The 20994-nt window shown below is 42.7% G+C and overlaps 1 protein-coding gene across 2 annotated transcripts in view; it reads right to left on the reverse strand.

The window, feature by feature from the left end:
- Nucleotides 1-20994, reverse strand: part of pcgf1 (polycomb group ring finger 1) — a 64727-nt gene that overhangs the window by 11360 nt on the left and 32373 nt on the right. For both annotated transcript variants that reach the window (XM_043692932.1, XM_043692849.1), the window contains exons 3-6: nt 15161-15313; nt 14268-14339; nt 10506-10611; nt 3202-3241 (exon numbers count right to left, since the gene is read on the reverse strand). In XM_043692932.1, coding sequence (XP_043548867.1) covers nt 3202-3241; nt 10506-10611; nt 14268-14339; nt 15161-15313 — 371 coding nt within the window. The remainder of the gene's footprint in view (nt 1-3201; nt 3242-10505; nt 10612-14267; nt 14340-15160; nt 15314-20994) is intronic.

Below are 20994 nucleotides of genomic sequence, written 5' to 3' on the forward strand. Positions count from 1 at the left end.
GGACTAGGATAATGTGAGGGGGGGGGGGGGGAAGGATGGTTAAAAAAAAGGGAAGAGGAAGCTGTTGAAATCCACATTAATTCCAAATGGTTGTGGAGTCCCAAGTTGGAATATGAGGCGTTCCTCCTCCAGGCACTGGGTGTTAACGGTTTGCCGGCAGTTTGAAATGAAGAGGTTGAGGGCGGGTAGCAGGTCAGCACAAGGTGTCCACGTGGATGGGGTTTTGGCAGAAGTTTGTAATGAAAAGAGGTCAAACGCGGGTAGCAGCCAAACCAGTACCACAACCCACAAGCCTCATTCTTGAAGGGCTTATGCCCGAAATGTTGATTCTATGGCACCTTGGATGCTGCCTGACCTGCTGTTCTTTTCCAGCATCACACTCTCGACTCTAAATTGTTTCTCAAGGCCATTCTCCTACCTTCTCCCCCCTTAACCCTTAATCTCCTTACTAAATAAAAACCTTTGTTTTGAACACACTCAGTGACTCAGCCTCCACAGTCCTCTGCGACAAGGGGTTCCACAGATTCACCACCCTCCAGCTGAAGAAATTCCTTCTCATCTCAATTCTAAAGTGTCGTCCGTTCATTCTGAGGCCGTGCCCTTGGCTCCTACTCTCTCCTACTATTGGAAATATCCTTGTGTCAACTGCATCCAGGCCTCTCAACAATCTGAGTTTCAATGAATCAGATTCCCCATCAACCTTCCACATTCCAGGTAGAGACCCAGAGTCCTCAATCGCTGAAATCTAGCCGTGCTGTAAAGTAGGAAAGTGCAGCAGCCATTTCATGTAGAACAAGCTCTCAGAGATGGTACGGTGATAATGTCCAGATGATTTGGTTAGGGATAGATATTGGCACTGGAGCCCAAGGATCTTCTGTCTCCATTTGAGAATGTATGGATGGTTTAATGCCTCATCTGAGAGCAGTGCTTGGAGCACTGACCATGTCAGCCTGGATTCTGGTGTTCAAATTTCCAGAACAGAGCATGAAATAATGAGTTTCGGATGGCAAGTGAGAGTGCTACTCACTGAGTTGTGGTTCACAACTTAGAGCTGAGCAGGAGGAGAGGGACGTTAGAAAAAGAGTGGAGTCTTAAAGTTAAAACAAAAATGCTTGCAACACACAGACATCAATTTATACCTTAAAAACATCTCACCCGATTCCAGATTTTAAGGGAAAAAAAAAGTTTTGAAACGAAAGTTGTACAACATCAATATTCGCCAACGAGGAGGAGCAGGTGTGTCTGAAATCCACCTGACATCACACTGCATGATTTAACAACTCCAATGTTATTTACTCTATGCATGTGTCCACTGGGGAAGGGAGGAGGGGTACACAGACTGCTTTCTGACAAGAGTGGGAATAATTGAATTCTACTTCAATGATCTGAGAACACAGGATGAAAAAAAAATCAATAGACCCCATCTGCTGCAGTGTAGTGATGTGAAATGATTCGTGACCCTTGAGCCCTTGCATTAACTGCAGGCTTTGTATCTACTTCATGTTAAATATGTTTTGGATTTACAGAGGGTCTGGCTATTAGAACAGACACACACAGAATAAAACGCCTTCTGCATCTGGGAATTGTGTCAGAGGAGCACGTAAGCAGAATGACTTCAGAGTATTCTGCCAGTACATAATGCACTTAGGACTCCTTACAAAGTTCATTAATCACCTGGTTAATGATCTCTTTCCTACCCTCCCATCCAACTGAAGAAAGTGACTTTCAAGGCTGTAGGTTGTGGTTTTGACTTCGAGACTCAAAATGCAGAAGTTCAGATAACACATCACACCATGAATTCAATAATTCAGCTGGATTCTTGGAAAAATTCCTGACTGGTTTGCCAGTGATTTCAAGGAAGGGAACTTCCGCCTGCTCCCTGATCAAGCCTTACGAAGGCCAAAGTCACTTAATGCTGTCTGAGACAGGTCAAGCACTCACCTTGGCTGGAAGGTCAATTAATATCAACACAACATCCTATGTCTGCCACAACTTTCTCAGGACAATTAAAGAGGAGTAATCCTGGCCAAGTCTCAATTATTGTCCATATCCCAGTAAGAAAGGGGTTGATCAGGAACCTCATCAACATCAAACAGCCATTATCCTCAATGAGGACAAAGTCATTTAACCTGGATCATTGTTCATTTCTCCTTCACTTATCTGAACTTTGGTGGGCTGACAGCAATACCAGGGAGATTGCATGTACATTTGTTGTCATGATTGATACAATGAAATGCTGTTAACCACACATTCCATAGGTTTGCACAGAAATGCAGCTAGCTGTCCAAGGATGAATGCTGTCGGGCAGAATTGGCCTCAAAGTATACCTAACTCATGTGCTGACCTGAAAAGCTACAAGTACAAGTAATGTAACCTGCAACATCGTTGCACTTGGTAAGGCAACTGCTACCAACCTACAACAATTTGCATCGATCAGGACATTCTGCTATAATGTGCATTTCGTCAGCACACATTGGGTATGATGTAACTGACAGATCGTGGATGCTATATGGATACTGCAAACCCTCTACCGAACGGGTATAGTAACCGCCTACGGGCAACCGTCAACGGCCCGACACACACACACACGCACGCACGCACGCACACACCCACACACACATCCACATGTATACCCATACACACTCAAATATACCCACACACACAAACACACATGCACACAGACACACATATCCTCACGCACACACCCACACATCCTTAGACACACAACCACACACACACCCCCACTGTGGAGGAACACAGCTGTCACATTATAGCAGAACGACCTGTATATTGTACCTTAAGTGCTGGAAAATCAGCCCCACAGTCTTTCACAGGAGTCAGACTGATAAAATTGGACACTGATCCACATTAAGTGAAATTACTTCATGTGCTTCAAAGTTTGGTCAATTAAGCATGTTTTATGGAGCATGGTAATGGAAGAGAGACAGGTCAAGAGGTTTAGGTCTCAGATAGCTGGGGATATGGCCAATGTGGTGAAGTGATGAAATTGGGAGTGGTCAAGAGACTAGAATTGAAGGAGTGCAGCAGCCTGAGACTCAAGGAGGTTACAGAGAAAGGGAGAGACAAAATAACAGTGACATGAACGTGCGACTTTAGAAATTTAGATCTACTGTTGGTGAGTGTCAGATGCAAAGTAAATGCAGCAGTTGGTGACCAACATGGTCCAACTTCATATCTTACCTGCAACACGAGTTTCCCTTTCTCTTTACCCAGGGAGGAGCTGCATGACAAAATAGAAAAACACAAGTCTGTATACAGGTTGCATCACCGCCAAGGAACAAAACTCAGTAAAAACAAAAGTCCCCATAATATTTATGAATCTGAACATACTGGGCACCTGACTTAAGTACCACAGTATGTCTGGGCCTGAGTCGGTTGAATCAGAATAGCCCAGGCCAAACATGTCAATGCTGGTGCACACATGGGGCAAGTATGTGAATTTGTGAAGGCAAGTAGGCCCTAGTTGCAGAGTGCTCCATTACATCACAATTTAAAGCTAACCAACTCAGTTGGTTTACAAAGCAGATCAAGAATTCCCAGTGCCACCACCAATGGACTAGGCAGCCTCCTGAACTGAAGAAGGACTGGTTACAGACTCGGTTCAGTTTAGCTAAGTCACAATCTTCACAGGGTCCATGCTGCTGGGCGAAAGGTCTAAATGTGACAGGTAGGCAATTGAGCAAGGCTACCTACACAAAGGACAGGTCATATCCAGTTAATAGGTGATATTTGAAGAGACGAGAATAGAAAAAAAAATTGAAGGGAAAAACACACAAAAAAGCAAGCAACATCACACACAGGCTACAATCGTCATGGGAACAGGGAAACAAAATATAAAATTCAAATGAAGTTCACCTCTTAAACTTGCAGCAATAATGGTTACAAACTGAATTATTTTCTTAATGCACTCCCAATAAACTCAATGCGGCTGATCAATCAGACCATGGTGACTCTCTAATTGTTTTTTATTATTATGCGAAACATTTTATCCCATGTGCAATAGCTGAATAATAAGCAGATTTACATCAAGCTGCCCGAGTCCCAACAAGGTTAACCCGGTTTCATGAATAAAAACAACCAGCATCAATTCTCATTATTTTGGTGGAAGTGTTAACTCAATATCTCTAATGAAATTTGGTACTGAGCTATTCCCTCACTTCTCTGCTTATCAATCCCTTAGAATCTGATCTTTTGTCTGCACTAGTTTACTGTGGCACCTGGATGGAATTAAGGGGCACATTTACACGCCAACATTCAAAAAGAACGTAAAGCTTGACCTTCTGACTACCATTAAACTGAAGCTGCCAATGAGCCAAGGCTGACAACTTTAGCACTGTGGCAAAGTAGTCTTTGCTGAGGCTGGTGTGTGAACTGAGGCCTCTTCTACTTATCAAGGAAAAATTAACAAAGTCCTGTGGCATAATTACCTACAAAAGCAAAGCCAATTTTTTTCCTTGCTGATATTTATCACTCAAATAATATCCACAATTAAATGATTTTGATTATCATATAGCTGATAGCAGGGTCTTGCTGAGTACATTAACCATAAAGTGCTTGAGATGTCAAAGTTATGAAAGATGTCACAGAAATCATTGTTTCTTTCTGGCTGCAGCTTGTGAATATGGTAGTTTTTATAATCATGTTATAGAATCTCTACAGTGTGGAAATGGCTATTTAGCCCACACGAACTCACTGAAGAGCATTCCACCCTGACTCTCACCACCCCTCCATCGTTTCTCTACAACCCTGCGTTTCCCATGGCTAACCCAACTACACACCCCTGAAAACTATGGGCAATTTAGCAAGGCCAATCCGCCAAACTTGCACATCTTTAGACTGTGGGAAGAAACCAGAGCATCCAGAGGAAACCCACAGACATGGGGAGAACATGCAAACTCTACACAGACAATCGCCTGAGGATGGAATTGAACCCAGGATGCTGGTGCTGTGAGGCAGCAGTGCTAACCACTGAGCCACCGTACTGCCCTTTAACTGATGAGAAAACCAGCTAGCAAGAGTCAAATTCCAAGTTACGAAACTTGGTTCAATAAATTTGGTATTCGAGGTTAACACCAGAAAACACCAGAGGACTTCCCTTCCACCATCCTTATGGCTGCCAGGCTTGTAACTCCTGTAATAGCTCATTCTCCTCAGGACAACTGATATCATCAGTGGCTCTTTGGGTGAAAGCTGCTGCTTTCAATTGTGCCTTGGACAGGAAGCCAGCAGCCACATCAATTAAAAAGGTTCTCCTTCGTGAAAATCCAGATTTCAGTTTCCCACTGAAGAGGGATTTCTGACAAAGAAAAACTGGCTCCTTCTTTCCAAAACATCAGCCTCAGGGTGAGGTAGGAAATATATAATCAGCCAAGGGTGCTGTACCAGCTACACCACTGGAAAATACAAGCATTTGAATCAAACCACGGAGTTAGAGTCACAAAGATGCACAGCACGGAAACACACCCTTTGGTCCAGCTCTTCCATGTCAAACAGAAATCCTAACCTAATCTAGTTCAATTAGTCAGCACCTGGCCGCATATCCCTCTAAACCCTTCCCATTCATATAATTATCCAGATGCCTTTTAAATGTTGTAATCGTACCAGCCTCCACCAATTCCTCTGGCAGCTTATTCCATAAACACACCACTCTCTGCGTGAAACTGATATAACACAGGAGGTAGCTATTTGGCCATTTTGTCCGCACATTTAGCAACTAAAAAGACTAGAATTCTCTGAAATGCCTTCCAAAATCCAACTTGGTTATTAATTTATTGCTATGTGTGGGTAAATTACCTGCTGTGCAGTCCATATTAGTAAACTAATTACATTTCAAAAGCATGTCATTGATTGTGAAGAGTTTTGGGATGCCCTGATGTTGTGAAAGGAGCTATATAAATGCAGGTTTGTTTTCTTTAAAAAGGAATTATTTTCAGGATAAAAGAACACGCGTCACCCTATCTCCAACAAGATCTTAGGAAAGGTTGGAGGCAGTTTAGAAAAAGTTCACTAGGTTGATCCTGGGTATGTAGGAGAAAGTGAGGTCTGCAGATGCTGGAGATCAGAGCCGGAGATGTGTTGCTGGAAAAGCGCAGCAGGTCAGGCAGCATCCAGGGAACAGGAGAATCGACGTTTCGGGCATAAGCCCTTCTTCAGGAAGGGCTTATGCCCGAAACGTCGATTCTCCTGTTCCCTGGATGCTGCCTGACCTGCTGCGCTTTTCCAGCAACACATCTCCGGCCCTGGGTATGTAGGGACTGTCTGAATAAGAGAGGTTAAATAGGTTGGGCCTATACTTATTTAATATAGAACATTACAGTGCAGTACAGGCCCTTCAGCCCTCGATGTTGCACCGCCCTGTCTTACTAATCTGAAGCCCATCTAACCTACACTATTCCATGTCCGTCCATATGATTGTCCAATGATGACTGAAATGTACTTAAAGTTGGCGAATCTACAGGCAAAGCATTCCAATACCTTACTACTCTGAGTAAAGAAATTACCTCAGACATCTGTCCTATATCTATCACCCCTCAATTTAAAGCTATGCCCCCTCATGCTCGCCGTCACCATACTTGGAAAAAGCTCTCCCTGTCTACCCTATCTAACCCTCTGATTGTCTTATATGTCTCTATTAAGTCACCTCTCAACCTAAGCTATTTAAGCTTAGAAAATTGAGAAGAGACCTTTTGAGACAAAAGGATCTTAGGAACTTGACAGAATATTGTGGAGAGGTTGCTTCAACTTGTGGGAGAGTCAAGGACCAGAGGGAATAATCCCAGAGTCGGGATTTGCCCATTTAAGACAAAGATGAGGAAGAAATTCTTTTCCGAGAGTGGCCAAAAAGAACGTTTTGCTGCAGCAGGCTATCAAGCTTGAGCAAGCACACTAAAAAGGTGGAGATAAAAGATTTTTTAATCAGTATGAGAATCAGGGTTATGGGGAGAAAACAAGGAAGTGGATTTGGAGATAATCAGATTCACTATAAACCGCACTGAAGGTGGAGGGGATATAATGAGCTGACAGGCCTACATCTGCTTTTATATTTTATGGTATATTAGGCAGCAAATTTCAATCCAAATCTTGTACTGCACTTCACATAATTTATATTCACCCTAACAAAACAAAAGGGCTGGAAATGAAGATTACCGATTACGTGAAAAATCTAAAGTGCAAATGGGAATGAGCTGATGGACATACTGCGTGCATGCTCACTTGGTCCAGTTCTCTTTCTATTTTGGGCTTTCCAGTATCACGTTCCCTTTTCTGCTTCCAAAGCTGCTCTTCCCCTCTCAAATTCCCCTTCCTCCTCCCCATTCCCTTCAACTCTTGGTTTGATGTTACCCCACTTACAACTGCTCCACCCAATTTCTATCTCACATCATCAGCTACCATCCTGATCATACATCTCACCCTCAACCAAACCCCATATTTCCTTCAGTGGCTTCTTATCCACTTCACTTCTAGAGTCTCCTCATCTCTGCTCCCAATCTCATACTTCTCCTGTTCCCATTCTTGTGCTCTCTCTTTCCATTTTTTGGCACCATGTTTGTTGTTCTTCAATCTCATTCTGAGTTCTCACTGTTTACTTCTCTAAAACTCTTGTTGCAGAGCAAATCAGTAATACCTTGAAACAAAATTGTCATGCTGAACAGAGGTTGATGTGGCCTGACATTTTGACTGAAAATTGGGCGAGGGCAGGGGGTGCGGGGAACAGGAAGAGAAGGCTGTTTTAACCTCTATGCCTTGTATAAATGGAAAACCAGTACTTTGTTCTTTTGTTTTATTCTTTAAAAAGACATTCACTGGGATCACTTTTGTTCCCCTCCAAAAACAAAAAGAAAGCACATTTGAAGTTATTGACAGGCAGAAAGAGACCCAGTCTCCTTAAACACTGCTGGTAAACTATTTATCAGAGTTTTCAACAGCTTTATGCGCAAGCTTTGCTGATAGCAACACATCCAAACTAATTGCTTTAAAATTAGTATCGACCCCAGTGCCTTCCAGCTGCTGCAAATTCACCAGATTGAGTGATGAATCTGGACTCAGACAAGCCGCTCGATAGGAATTTTTCATTTTTCCCCTTTGTGTATTGATTGAACATGCTCCCTGCCTTCTGCTTTGTACAAAGCCAGCTCACCCTTCTCTCTCTCCCCCTGATCCCTTCTCTGCTGTCAAGGTAACAATCCACAAGTGCTTCGTGCAATAATTAAAATCAATGCAGGCAACAGTTTTGCTCAGGTCAGAAATACCAGTGCATGGGATACACAAGCAAATCAGATGTGACAGTGCAGGTGATGTCCATGTAAACAGAACAAAAAAAAACTTTCAGATGTGCCAAGGGTGGAACATCACTAGTGTTTAAGTGATTTTCACAGATGGGCATTTCATAGACTTGTAATCAGACAAAAAATTATGGCAAGTTAATTAAGATATAAGGAATTATGGCCACAAGCTTGGAGCTACCTGTTCCTTTTGTCCTTTAGGAGATTTTGCTGTGCAAAAAAATGTTGACAAAGAACATTCCTGAAGTAATTCATTGCACTTGCTACACTCACCGATAATTATGAGTTGTGGTGAAGTGTTGTGAGAATGTAAGCTTTCTTTTCACTGCCACCTCAACTGATGATGATGCAGGACAGTCCATACACCAGCCTGAATCAGAAAAACCCTCCGAAGTCGAGGAAACATGTTAAATCAACAAACCTTTACATTCGACAGCCTTTACAGGATGAGCAAGGTATGGGACTAAGAACAACATTGAACAAACATTATTTAATCAATTAAAAAAGAAGCATGTGCACCCTGATTGCTTTACTGGCTAATATTTACCCTGAGTAGTCATCCCACCTGGGGCCAGTAACTTTGTTAGTTCAACCAAATGACCACATAATGTGCAAGAACGCTGCTAGCCAGTGGTGGGGATTGGGGGGCGGCGAGTAGGAATGAGTGGTAGTTGCGATGCCAAAGAGATACATGACATCGTTCAAATTTTGGTTCGGATCACTCAAAACAATGTGGATAAGTTTATTAGAAACTACCAGCCCTGTACAGTCAAGCATAGACATGACTGGTGCAATGCACACTGGGTCACTGGATAGCTTCTCTGAAATTGTTGACAATGAGTGACTGTCCTTATTTCTAGAAGGGGAACTCTTAATAAGGGAGAATGGCATGGGTAAAATTTGGCATGGAACCCAACAATCTTTAACTTGGAAGAATGGAAATACTCGTCACGAAATCCATCTACTTTGCAAATGCATTGTAACTGAAACTACAAGGCATCTTGCTCACAGAGACTGATCAAGCTGTTGAATATTTACAGCACTGATGAATTGATATTTTTGAACATCACTGCGTAAGATCTAGAAACTGAATAGAAGCTTGCCACCTGGTGTCCATCCAGCATTCAGGGCAGATGTTTAAAACTGAAAGCCCATAGATAAGGGAGACCAGCCAGCCCTTGCTGATGCAGATACCCCACCCCACCCTAATAAAAGAACAGGAACAGAATAGAAAGATCTGCACTCCCATATACAACTAATTAAGTACTTCTGAAGTTTAGTCATTTTTGTACTGTAGGAAATGAAGAAGGTAGCTTGTACATAGCAAGCTCCCAAAAGCAGCAATATGATAATGGCCAGATGGTCTGTTTTTCTGATGTTGATAAAAGGATAAACATTGCACAGGATAGAAACTTTCTCTGCTCTTCTTTGAGGTGGTGCCATGGAATCTTTCACACCCACCACCTGATAAATGTGGCACCTCTGCCAGTGCGACTCCCTCAGCACAGCCCAGGGAGGAGCATGTCTTGGCAGAGGCATTCTGATCCTATGGTCGCTTGCCTCAATCAAGGCCCAACTGCCTTTTAGACAAATTTTCCGAAAGTATTTGGCAGTTTCTGGGATTGATGACAGAACATTAGATCGATCCTTAACAGGTGGGTGTGTCAGGATGGCTCAATCCAGAACCAGGGGTCACAGTCAAGAGGATACAGGTTAATCATTCATGACTAAGGAGGAGAAATTTCTTCAGCCTGGAAAATTCACTACCACAGAAACTAGTCAAGGCCGGAATATTGAAAATGGAATTAGAATATTAGGTGGTTATTTTTGACTGGTGCGAATTTGATGGGCCAAAAGGGCCTTTTTGTGGTGCTGTAGACCTCTATGACTCGATTGTATAATTTCAAGGAGGAATTGGATATAGCTCATTGAGCAAAAAAGAGATTAAAGTATACAGGGAAAAGTAGGAAAAAGCAACTGAGTTGGATCATCAGCCATAATGAATGGCAGAGTAAGCTCAAGGGGCCAATTGGCCTATTCCTGCTCTTTTGCACTTTTAAGACTGTTCACCATCCGATACCACCCTTTAACTGACTCCCAAGGCATTCTTTCCAGATTATTTTAAAGTACAGATAGGAGTTGACACAGTTTAAAAAAAAAAGTGGGATCTATTAGCAGGGAATTCTTTAAAAATAAACTCACCCGTGTCTCTCCAAGCAGAGTGAAACCTGCTCATCGTATCTGTAGTAGTGGGCTTTGGAGTGATCGAAAGTTGTGTAAGGAGAACTGGTCAGGTCCGGTGACATAGCTGACAAAAGAAGGCGGGGAAAAAAATTTACATAAAATTGCAGACATCAGCAGGTACTGATCACACATGCATAAACCCGCACACAGAATGGCTCATTCGAAATGACCTGCTACTGTGCTATACATTTAAAGTCATAGAGATGTACAGCACGGAAACAGACCCTTCAGTCGAACCTGTCCACATTGACCAGATATCCCAACCCAATCTAGTCCCACCTCACAGCACCCGGCCCATATCCCTCCAAACCCTTCCTATTCATATACCCATCCAAATGCCTCTTAAATGTTGCAATTGTACCAGCCTCCACCACTTCCGCTGGCAGCTCATTCCATACACATACCTCGGGGTGAAAACGTTGACCCTTAGGTCTGTTTTATATCGTTCCGCTCTCACCCTAAACCTATGCCCTCTAGTTCTGGACTCCCTGACCCCAGGAAAAAGACTGTCTATTTACCCTATCCATGCCCCTCAATTTTGTAAACCTCTATAAGGTCACCCCTCAGCCTCCGACGCTCCAGGTGCACTCCAAGATCTCTTTGTTCAGCAACACTCCCTAGGACCTTACCATTAAGTGTATAAATCCTGCTAAGATTTGCTTTCCCAAAATGCAGCACCTCGTATTTATCGGAATTAAACTCCATCTGCCACTTCTCAGCCCATTGGCCCATCTGGTCCAGATCCTGTTGTAATCTGAGTTAACCCTCTTCGCTGTCCATTACACCTCCAATTTTGGTGTCATCTGCAAACTTACTAACTGTATCTCTTATGCTTACATCCAAATCATTTACGTAAATGACAAAAGGTAGAGGGCCCAGCACCGATCCTTGTAGCACTTCACTGGTCACAGGCCTCCAGGCTGAAAAACAACCCTCCACCACCACCATTTGTCTGCTACCTTTGAGCCAGTTCTATGTCCAAATGGCTAGTTCTCGCTGTATTCCATGAGATCTAACTTTGCTAATCAGTCTCCCATGGGGAACCTTGTCGAACACCTTACTGAAGTCCATATAAATCACACCTACTGCTCTTTCATTTCATTCTATGGATAACAGATATACACCAATCCCTCAGAGCCTTACGAATTCTCAGTCATTATGACCCATTGGTAAGTTTTTTTTATAAACGTTTTGAATACTTGGGAAAGAGTTACTAAAATACCCTGAGCCTCAACTTGCTCTTTGGTACCTAATTATATTCAATATTATGGATTTTAAAAAAAGTTAACTGGAATCACCCTACAAGTCCAACAGACTGCACATAATAAAAAGGGTAGACATCCCATGTGGAAAAACTTAACATGAAACTGAAGGGTCTCCAGCCAAAATAACAGGGCTTTTCAATTGCATTCGCTAATTGAGTGTTACACACTTCCAGAAGTTAGCTTTTTTTTATAAATTTTAATTTGAAAAATAAGAGGTAAGGCACTAAAAATATACTGTAGAGATGGGAAGTGGACAGACGGAGGCCAAAAAACCTGGCGGGAGGATCTGTGGTGAAGTCTGTAGATATCGGTCCAAACAGAAGTGGCGATACCCACCTGCACTATACAAGTCCTCAGACACCAACAACTGCAACTTATGCATAAAGTCTTAATACTTAACCCTTTCTCCTCTACTGTATTGCACCCGACACTGGAGTGATTGTAATGAGGTCAGCCAGCTGGACCACTCAGAATAAGAATTCCTTGTCTGTGGCTGTTAATCTGTTCCAATTCAGGGACCACTGACTGACATATAAAAAGGTTGAGTGTCAGAGATACTGACATTCTTATACCAGATCCTCAAACGATGCAAGGACAGTTCATGCGTAAATAAAGGGAGACTTGGTGATGGTATACCAGCCTCAGAGTTATTTCAGATAATCCTCCATCTTTCTTCCAGTACTGAACTGGAAGGAAGTGTCACTGTCCTTAAACAACTGAGCTCCTTGCATTTCTTTTAAGACATTTTTTTTTGTCAGTCAGCACCTCCCTTCAATATTAAAAAAGGTGCAATCACTGCCTCAGTCTTATTTCCTGGTCACATGTCCACAGCCCTGAGCATTTCCCCATGCCACTTTACCAGCAGCCTCAGTTAGCTGGTCAGCCAATTGTGAATATCTTTGGCCCTATTCCTGCCAATATTCCTCTATCCCAGCAAGTGCTAGCAGCTTCAACCATACCCACAGTTACGTAAAGTGCACTCCAAATCTACAGGCCATTCAGACCAACAGCTTTGTGCTGGCCTTATTCTTCATATGAGGCCTCTCCCACCCTATCAGTACACTCCTTCACATGCATCCTTGCTACTCAGCTCAACAGTTCCACATGGTAGCAAGTTTCACATTGCAACCTCTGCTGCTATTCTCTCCCTGTAGCCTCTTTCTCAGTGTGAAGGCTAATGCTACAGATTGTGTCAATAGGATTTTCCCACTGTTTGGGTTGGTGAAGCTTCAGCCAAGCCGCAATGAAGTCCTTACCTACAGTTTCCAATTCTGGTTGGGCATATTCTTAGAGGGCGCTATTACATTATCTGCTAACGTCAATCTGCCAAACAGCCTTTTAAGTTATCTCAAAAGAATAAATAAATAAAATTGCTCAAAAGAAACTAAAGCCTTATTTTAAGCCATCCCTACTGATTTTTCTTTTTTGCAGCCATGTTTCAGGAATCCTCAATTCCTGGGAACTTCAGGACAATTCTGAAGGGCTGACAACTTCAATTGGCACCTGCCCTGAGCCGACAGCTACAGATACTAGCTCTTTGACAAAGTCTCTGCCTGTACTAAAGAAATACCAGATGTGGCTCCTGGAGAGAAATAATGGGGAAACAGTATCACAGTGGTCACATTAAAGGATCAGTCATCTAGAGACCTAAACAAAGGGCGACATGGTGGCTCAGTGGTTAGCATTGCTGCCTCACAGCACCAGGGTCCCAGGTTCGATTCCAGCTTTGGGGGACTGTGTGTGGAGTTTGCACATTCTCGCTGTGTCTGCGTGGGTTTCCTCCAGGTGCTCTGGTTTCCTCCAACAGTACCAATGCTGTGCAGGCCAGGTGAATTGGCAATGCCAAATTGCCCATAGTGTTAGGTATATTTGTCAGAGGGAAATGGGTCTGGGTGGAATTGCTCTCCAGAGGGTCGGTGTGGACTTGTTGGGCCGAAGGGCCTGTTTCCACACTGTAGGGAATCTAATCTAATTTAAAAAAATGATCTGAAGATGCAAGTTCAAACCTCTTCATGGTAGCTGGGAATTCAAACTTATTTACTACTTAATAGGATTTTTAAAAATCTAATATCAGTACCGGTGACCACAAAACTACAGAATTAATGGTGTCCTCGAGGGATGGAAACCTAGTATAGTTGCATAATCTACCTTACACGACTCAGACTCCAGACCTGTGGCAAAAAAAGGTGACTTTTGACTGCTGTCACTAGCCACCCAATAGGGCAATACTTACTAAACTCGCCAGTTATATTCACAAACTGTGGGGAAAAAAGAAAAGACATAGGCCTAAGACATGGCCATGAGGAAAAGATACAACAACACTCTGCACATACATGAATCAATCAATCTCTGGTTACAGTACAACATTTGACTGAATGGCAATGGCATATGCTGTACTCTAGCTGGAGCCCTGCATTGTATAAGAACCCGCAGTCTCTCTCTCTCATTTCCATACTTTCATTAACTGGTTGGATGATCCTGTCCAACCCTCGAGACTGATAGAATTCTCGAATTCGCTTCTCCTCACCTGTAAAAAGAAGGAACATATTTCAGGCAGGTTTGAATTGAATAGGGCAAGATTAATGCCATACTATTGAAGAATATAAATGAGATGCCATGGGGGTCAGGGCACAGAAATCTACATCAAGGGAACCAAAATCAGTGCCGAGAGGAAACTAAAGGGAGATATGAATGACAACATTCTGTGCCATATTCAAACTGAGGAGAGGGCGGGGGTAGCCAATACTATCCACGTCTGGTTAAATTTGCTGCAAGAAAAATGGAGAGGTCGTACGACCTAATAAAGATTCTCCCTCCAGTACATCACCCTCAGAGATCAGCATTCAATAATTAAATGGCCTCAATAGCTCACCTTTCCTCCACAAACTGTTAGATTACAGTGTGACAGGGAAAGAGTGGAGCTGGGTCTGCATAGTTACAGCACCCATGGGTATCAGTCAGGAATGAAAATGCAAGTCTCGCCCCAGTGACGGATATCGACGCCCAGCCACATGCTGGCTCTGCTGGGATTCTGACAGATTACATTAACGGCCCAAAACAGGAAATATCACAGCTCCTGAAACAAACTGATACCTTGGCTCCAGGACTGAAGTCCAGGTGAGTCACTCCTGCCAGGCCCTGGTGAGGTGCAGGACAGAAGTACTAGCCTTTATCTCTGCTCCCTGTCCAATTATTCCAGACATTTATGATTCCTTTTGCACTGCAGCTGGTTTTGAGTCAGATTAGAAAAAAGTCTTTCACCAGTTTATACTTACAACACGTAAAGCCAGGCGAGCAAAGTGGCAGATTGAGAATTTACCCTTTACACATGCTTAAAAAAAAACTTACTCTCCTGTAGACCTGGTACAAGTTTGTAGACAATGTCCTGCATCACTCGGTCAAGCTTAAGGTTAAGAAGAGGCTGTGTCTCATGGATTTTGATGTTGCACATTGGGCAGTATTTGCTGGTCTGCAGGTACTTCACAATACAACTCTTGCAGACTGGAAACAAAAGACAAAGATTATTTTGAGATAGAGTACCCACTGATTTGGGAACGCAGTGCCAAATTATTCATTAAGGCAAGGCAGCATACAGTGTAAGTGGCCGTTTCACCTCTGCCAACTCCAGATATAACTTTCCAAAAAGTCACAGACCACCTGGTCTTTTCACATAGGTCTGCAATCTAAATATTTCTCAAACATTGATTTAATTTCTTTTTGAAAGGTACTAATCAATCTGCATTTTCCCTTATTAGTTTGTGGGTTGCAGACATTAAACCACTAGGCCAGCATTTACTGCCCATCCCAAATTGCCCTCGAGAAACTGGTGGGGAGCTGCTTTCTCAAACCTCTGCTGTTAATTTGGTTTTTGCACACCCATGAGGCTGTAAAGGGGGTGGGGATTTTGGGATTCTGACCCAATGGTGGCTTCCACCAACATTTCAAACAGCACCTTCCAGATCACCATAGCTCACAGCACAGATCTTACATTCACATCTCCCATTAGGTCCCTAATGAAAGTGTTTTTGTCACTCACCTCAAGACTGCATTTTCCAGTTACTGACCCCAATACTGGTGGGAACAGCTAACTAAGGGTTGAGGGACAATCGGATACAGGGACTGACTGCTTAGTGCCAACCAATACTGAGATGTCCTACTGAGAACACCACAGGAACAGGTCACTTAGACTAACAAATCTATGGAATTGTTTATGCTCTACACAAGCCCATTTTCATCTAATCCCAGTCACATTTTTTCTTTTCCCTTCTCCAAGTGTTCTACACTCCTCAAACACAGCTCAACTTACTTTAACTGCTCCCTGTAAGGACAAGTTCCATATTCTTAACTAACAATACTGTGGCTCAGTGGTTAGCACTGCTGCCTCACAGCATCAGGGCCCCAGGTTCGATTTCAACCTCGGGCGACTGTCTGTGTGGAGTTTGCACATTCTCCCAGTGTCTGCGTGAGTGTCCTCCGGGTGCTCTGGTTTTCTCCCACAATCCAAAGATGTGCAGGTTAGGTGAATTCACCATGCTAAATTGCCCATAGTGCATTAGACAGGGGTAAATAATGGGTCTGGGTGGGTTACTCTTTGGAGGGTCAGTGTGGACTTGTTGGGCCGAAGGGCCGGTTTCCATACTGTAGGTAATCTAATCTAATCTACTTTCTGAATAATGTACCTTTCCTTGAATAACCAACTGAATTTATCGTGACTATCTAATACTTATGGCTCCTAGTTCTGGTGTCAGATGTTGGAACATCTTTCTTGTTTACAGCCTACCAAACCCTTTCCTAACCTGACAGTACAAGGAAGAGTAATGTTACTGAATGGTTGCACTTAGATGTTTGATCAAAACTCTCCTTACACAGCATAGGGAATTAGTGAATGATTTTGAGATTGTATTTCCTGGCCCCAGCACAACATCCATAATCTAAACCAAGTCACAAAACCGCTTCAGTTTCCTTTGACTCTAGGGCCTGTTAGAGAAAGTATTTCTGGAAAAACAGCATCATCTGGTGGTGGTACCAATAACTACAAGCAGTTAACCAAAATTTAAAGTCACAACAAATTCTGGAAAATGGGAAGCAGAAAATGCATTTAAAAGTCTGTTGAAGGGAGAGAAAAAAAAAGTTCATGTTTCAGGCAGAAGCTGAGCCAAAACTGTTAGGTAAGGGTATGGAGTGATAGAGTGGTGGAATGGAGGATTGGATATCCAGGCCATCTGATGTTGTGATGGGGTAGGTCACAGGGGCTGAATGACAAAATGTCCAAAATGCAGAAGCTTTCCATTATACAAGGAAAAAAGCATCTTTTCTCTCTGCCATGCTGACAGATCGGCCGTTTTTTCCAGAATATCTAGTTTCTCTCATATGACATTCTGCTGCTGTGTAAAATTGAGAAACAGCAACGTATTGCATTTATATAGTGCCTTCACAACTCTAGGACATTTTGAACCACTTACCGCCAATTGTAAAATTACAGCATCTACTAGAGTATATAATATGGAATATTGAGGTGCAACGTTAGAATAATGAGAGATATGATGTACCAAGTTTAACAGCCTGAGGAGGAACAGGTAACTTTAAACCCATGGTTCCTAAAACTCACCACAAGATGAGTATGTTTCCCTTACTTTGTATCAATACATGTTGTAGATGGCCTATTATTGTTGAATAATATAAATGCCAGGATCCTAGTGATGACAGTAAGTCTTGTGTACCTTAGAAACTACTAATTTTTTAAAGACTGGGCTTAAATCATGACCAAACAGCATTACAGACAAGGCTGGAAATAAAAGTCTTTCAACAGAGGTTGCTTACAATACCCAATTCTGTCACAAGCATCATTAATACAAATTTTATAAATTCTTTGAATGGGAAAGGGCCGGACTACGGCCCAGTGGTTACACTGGGACCTGGGCTCGATTCCAGCATCGGGTGATTGTGCAAACTCCACATAGACATTCTCCCCATGGCTGCGTGGATTTCCTCTGGATGCTATGGTTTCCTCTCACAGTCCAAAGATGTTAAGGTTAGGTGGGTTGGACATGCTAAATTACCCAAAGTATCCAGGGATGAATAGGCTAGCTAGATTAGCCATGGAAATGCTGGGTTATGGGGATATGGTAAGGGGTTGAGTGTGGGTGGGATACTCTGTGGAGGGTTGGCGTGGACTTGATGGTGTGGATTGAATGGCCTGTTTGGCTAGCTCACCTGGTGAAATACTGGGAATATAATGAATTTATGATCGGAGGACAGGGATAGACATATGGCAACAGGATATCATGGGTATAAATGCAAAAATACTTGGCTCAAAAAAAATGCAAGCATGGCAGCTCAGCACCATTGGAAATACAGATTTCAGGGAGGGAGAGAAGCATATTTAAAAAGTCAAGAGTGTAGTGTTATTGGTAAAAGGATCAATCACAGCTGCAACTGAAGCATCAAGTGAGGTGCTCTTCTGGCACAGTGGTAGTGTCTCTACTCTGAGCCAGAGACATGGGTACCAGTCCCACCTGCTCCAAGAAGTATGATGTGCAGACCAGGTGGGTTAGCAACAATTGATTAGAAAATATCTGAATCATCAAGTAAAGCCATATGGGTTGCATGCAAATACAAAAATAAAGAGATGGCCACACTGCAGGGTACGTAGTACAGATAGGTAAAGAGAGGGAGAAAGCTAGAGGAATAAATATATAGGAAAATTTAAGTGCAAAAAAAAAAGGGCAATTTGGGGACTTAACCACCCAAATATAACTGGGACACACAGTGTGAAAGGTATAGAGGATAGAAAATATTTAACTGCATTCAAGATGGCTTTTTTTTAATATAAAAAAGTTAACACTTAACAAGTCCAATGAGAGATGGTGCAATTCTATGTATTGTCTTAGGAAACAAAGGTGGGCATGTGGATGAAATAGCACTGGGTGACCATTTTGAAAATAGTGATCATAACAGATTTCACATCTTTATGGAAAGGGACAAATAGAGAACAGAAGTAAAAGTTTAAATTAGGAGATGGCAAACTTTACAAAGCCAAGAGATGATTTGGCAAAATTGGACTGGTTACAGCTATATGATGGTATGTGGAAATCATTCAAGAGCAGGTTCTATGGGCACAGTGTAGACAATGTCTCCATAAAAAGACAGACAGTAGTGCCAAATCTGGAATCCCCTAGTTATCCAGAAGTCTACAATGGGAGTTAAAACAGAAACAGAGAGCATAAGATAATTTCAAAGGTGACATTATTTTAGAAAGCTTGGACAAGGATAGAAAAGTACAGGGGTGAAATGAAAAATGTTTTAAAAACCAAAAAAGGGAGAATACAAAAAATAAGGGCCAATAAAATTAGGGAAAATTCAAAGAGGCTTTATCAGTGCATTAAAATGAAGAGAATGACCAAGGAGAAGACTGGGCCTAACAGATGTATATGGCAACTTGTGGGCAGGGTTTTCCAAATGTATTCTGTCTTAATCTTCACAATACAAAGGAATGATTTAGACAGTCTTTGTTAAGACAAGTGTGAATTCTTAGATAAAATTAGCAGAGTGAAAAGGGAAGTACTGGAGAGCCAGAGCCTCTTGGTGGATAAAACACCAGAGTGAGATGAATTGCATTTGAGACTGTCAAAGGAAGTTAGGAAGGTAATAACAGCAGGTGCTCTAAGGATCATTTTCCAATTCACATGAGATGCAGGTAAGGATTGGGGGACATTATTCCATTATCCAAAAAGGATAGGGAATCAAGGGAAAACTCAGAGAGAGTGTAGCAGGGAGAGATGTACTGCAGCTTCTACCCAGCTTCAAAACCCAGTAACAACTACCAAAAACTGTTAAGGGGGCATACAGTGTGTTTACTGTTATTGGCAGAGGGATCAAGTTTCAGAGTTGAGGTCATGCTGCAGCTGTACAAAACTCTGGTGAGGCCGCACTTGGAGTATTGTGTACACTTCTGGTCACCGCATTATAGGAAGGATGTGGAAGCTTTGGAAAGGCTTCAGAGGAGATTTACTAGGGTGTTGCGTGGTATGGAGAGGGGGCTGGGGGACTGGAGGCAGTTTTCCTTAGAGAGAAGATGGAGAGATGACTTAATTGAGACATATAAGATAATCAGAGAGTTAGATAGGGTGGACAGTGAGAGCCTTCTTCCTCAGGTGGTGACAGCTAGAACAAGAGAACATAGCTTTAAATTCGGGGGGTGATTGACATTGGACAGATGTCAGAGGCAGTTTCTTTACTCAGAGTAGCTGGGCATGGAACACACTGCCTGCAACACCAACTTTACAGGCATTTAAATGGAATAGTGTAGGACTAATGGGCTTCAGATTGGTTCCACAGGTTGGCACAGAGGGCCGAATGGCCTGTACTGCGCTGTAGTGTTCCAAGAGAGACAATGAGCGTGAGAGAAAGCAAGTGTGAGAGGCTGAAGTTTGGTTCATGGCTAATAATAATTAATTAATCCAATCTGTTCTGTACAGCTGGTACCTACTCAATAATGTGGAAGATTGTCTAGGTGATAGTAGTTCACTAAAACAGGATAAATTCAATCTGTCATTTACCACCCTAGTTTACTCAGTCAAAAAAAATGTACCAATAATCAAGCAACACTTGTACAACAGCTTAGTTGTTGATTGATGCTTAGTTTTGATTCTGTCAGACACACTCCGTTCTTGACCACATTACAGGCTTGGTCCAAATATGGATATAATCATAGATTTCCGACAGTGCAGATAGAAACCATTTGGCCCACCAAGTTTGCACTGACCCTCAAGAGCATTCCACCCCCAAACCTTGCCCTCTAACCTTGCATTTACCCTGACTAGCATATCAAGCCTGCACAACCTTGGACATTATGGGGCGATTTAGCATAGCCAATCCCCCTAACCTGCACAACTTTGGACAATAGACAATAGACAATAGGTGCAGGAGTAGGCCATTCAGCCCTTCGAGCCTGCACCGCCATTCAATATAATCATGGCTGATCATTCCTAATCAGTATCCTGTTCCTGTCTTATCTCCATAACCCTTGATTCCACTATCCTTGAGAGCTCTATCCAACTCCTTCTTAAATGAATCCAGAGAGTGGGCCTCCACTGCCCTCTGGGGCAGAGCATTCCACACAGCCACCACTCTCTGGGTGAAGTAGTTTCTCCTGAGCTCTGTCCTAAATGATCTACCCCGTA

This window comes from Chiloscyllium plagiosum, chromosome 1 (genome assembly GCF_004010195.1).
Source record: "Chiloscyllium plagiosum isolate BGI_BamShark_2017 chromosome 1, ASM401019v2, whole genome shotgun sequence".
Lineage (NCBI taxonomy): Eukaryota > Metazoa > Chordata > Chondrichthyes > Orectolobiformes > Hemiscylliidae > Chiloscyllium > Chiloscyllium plagiosum.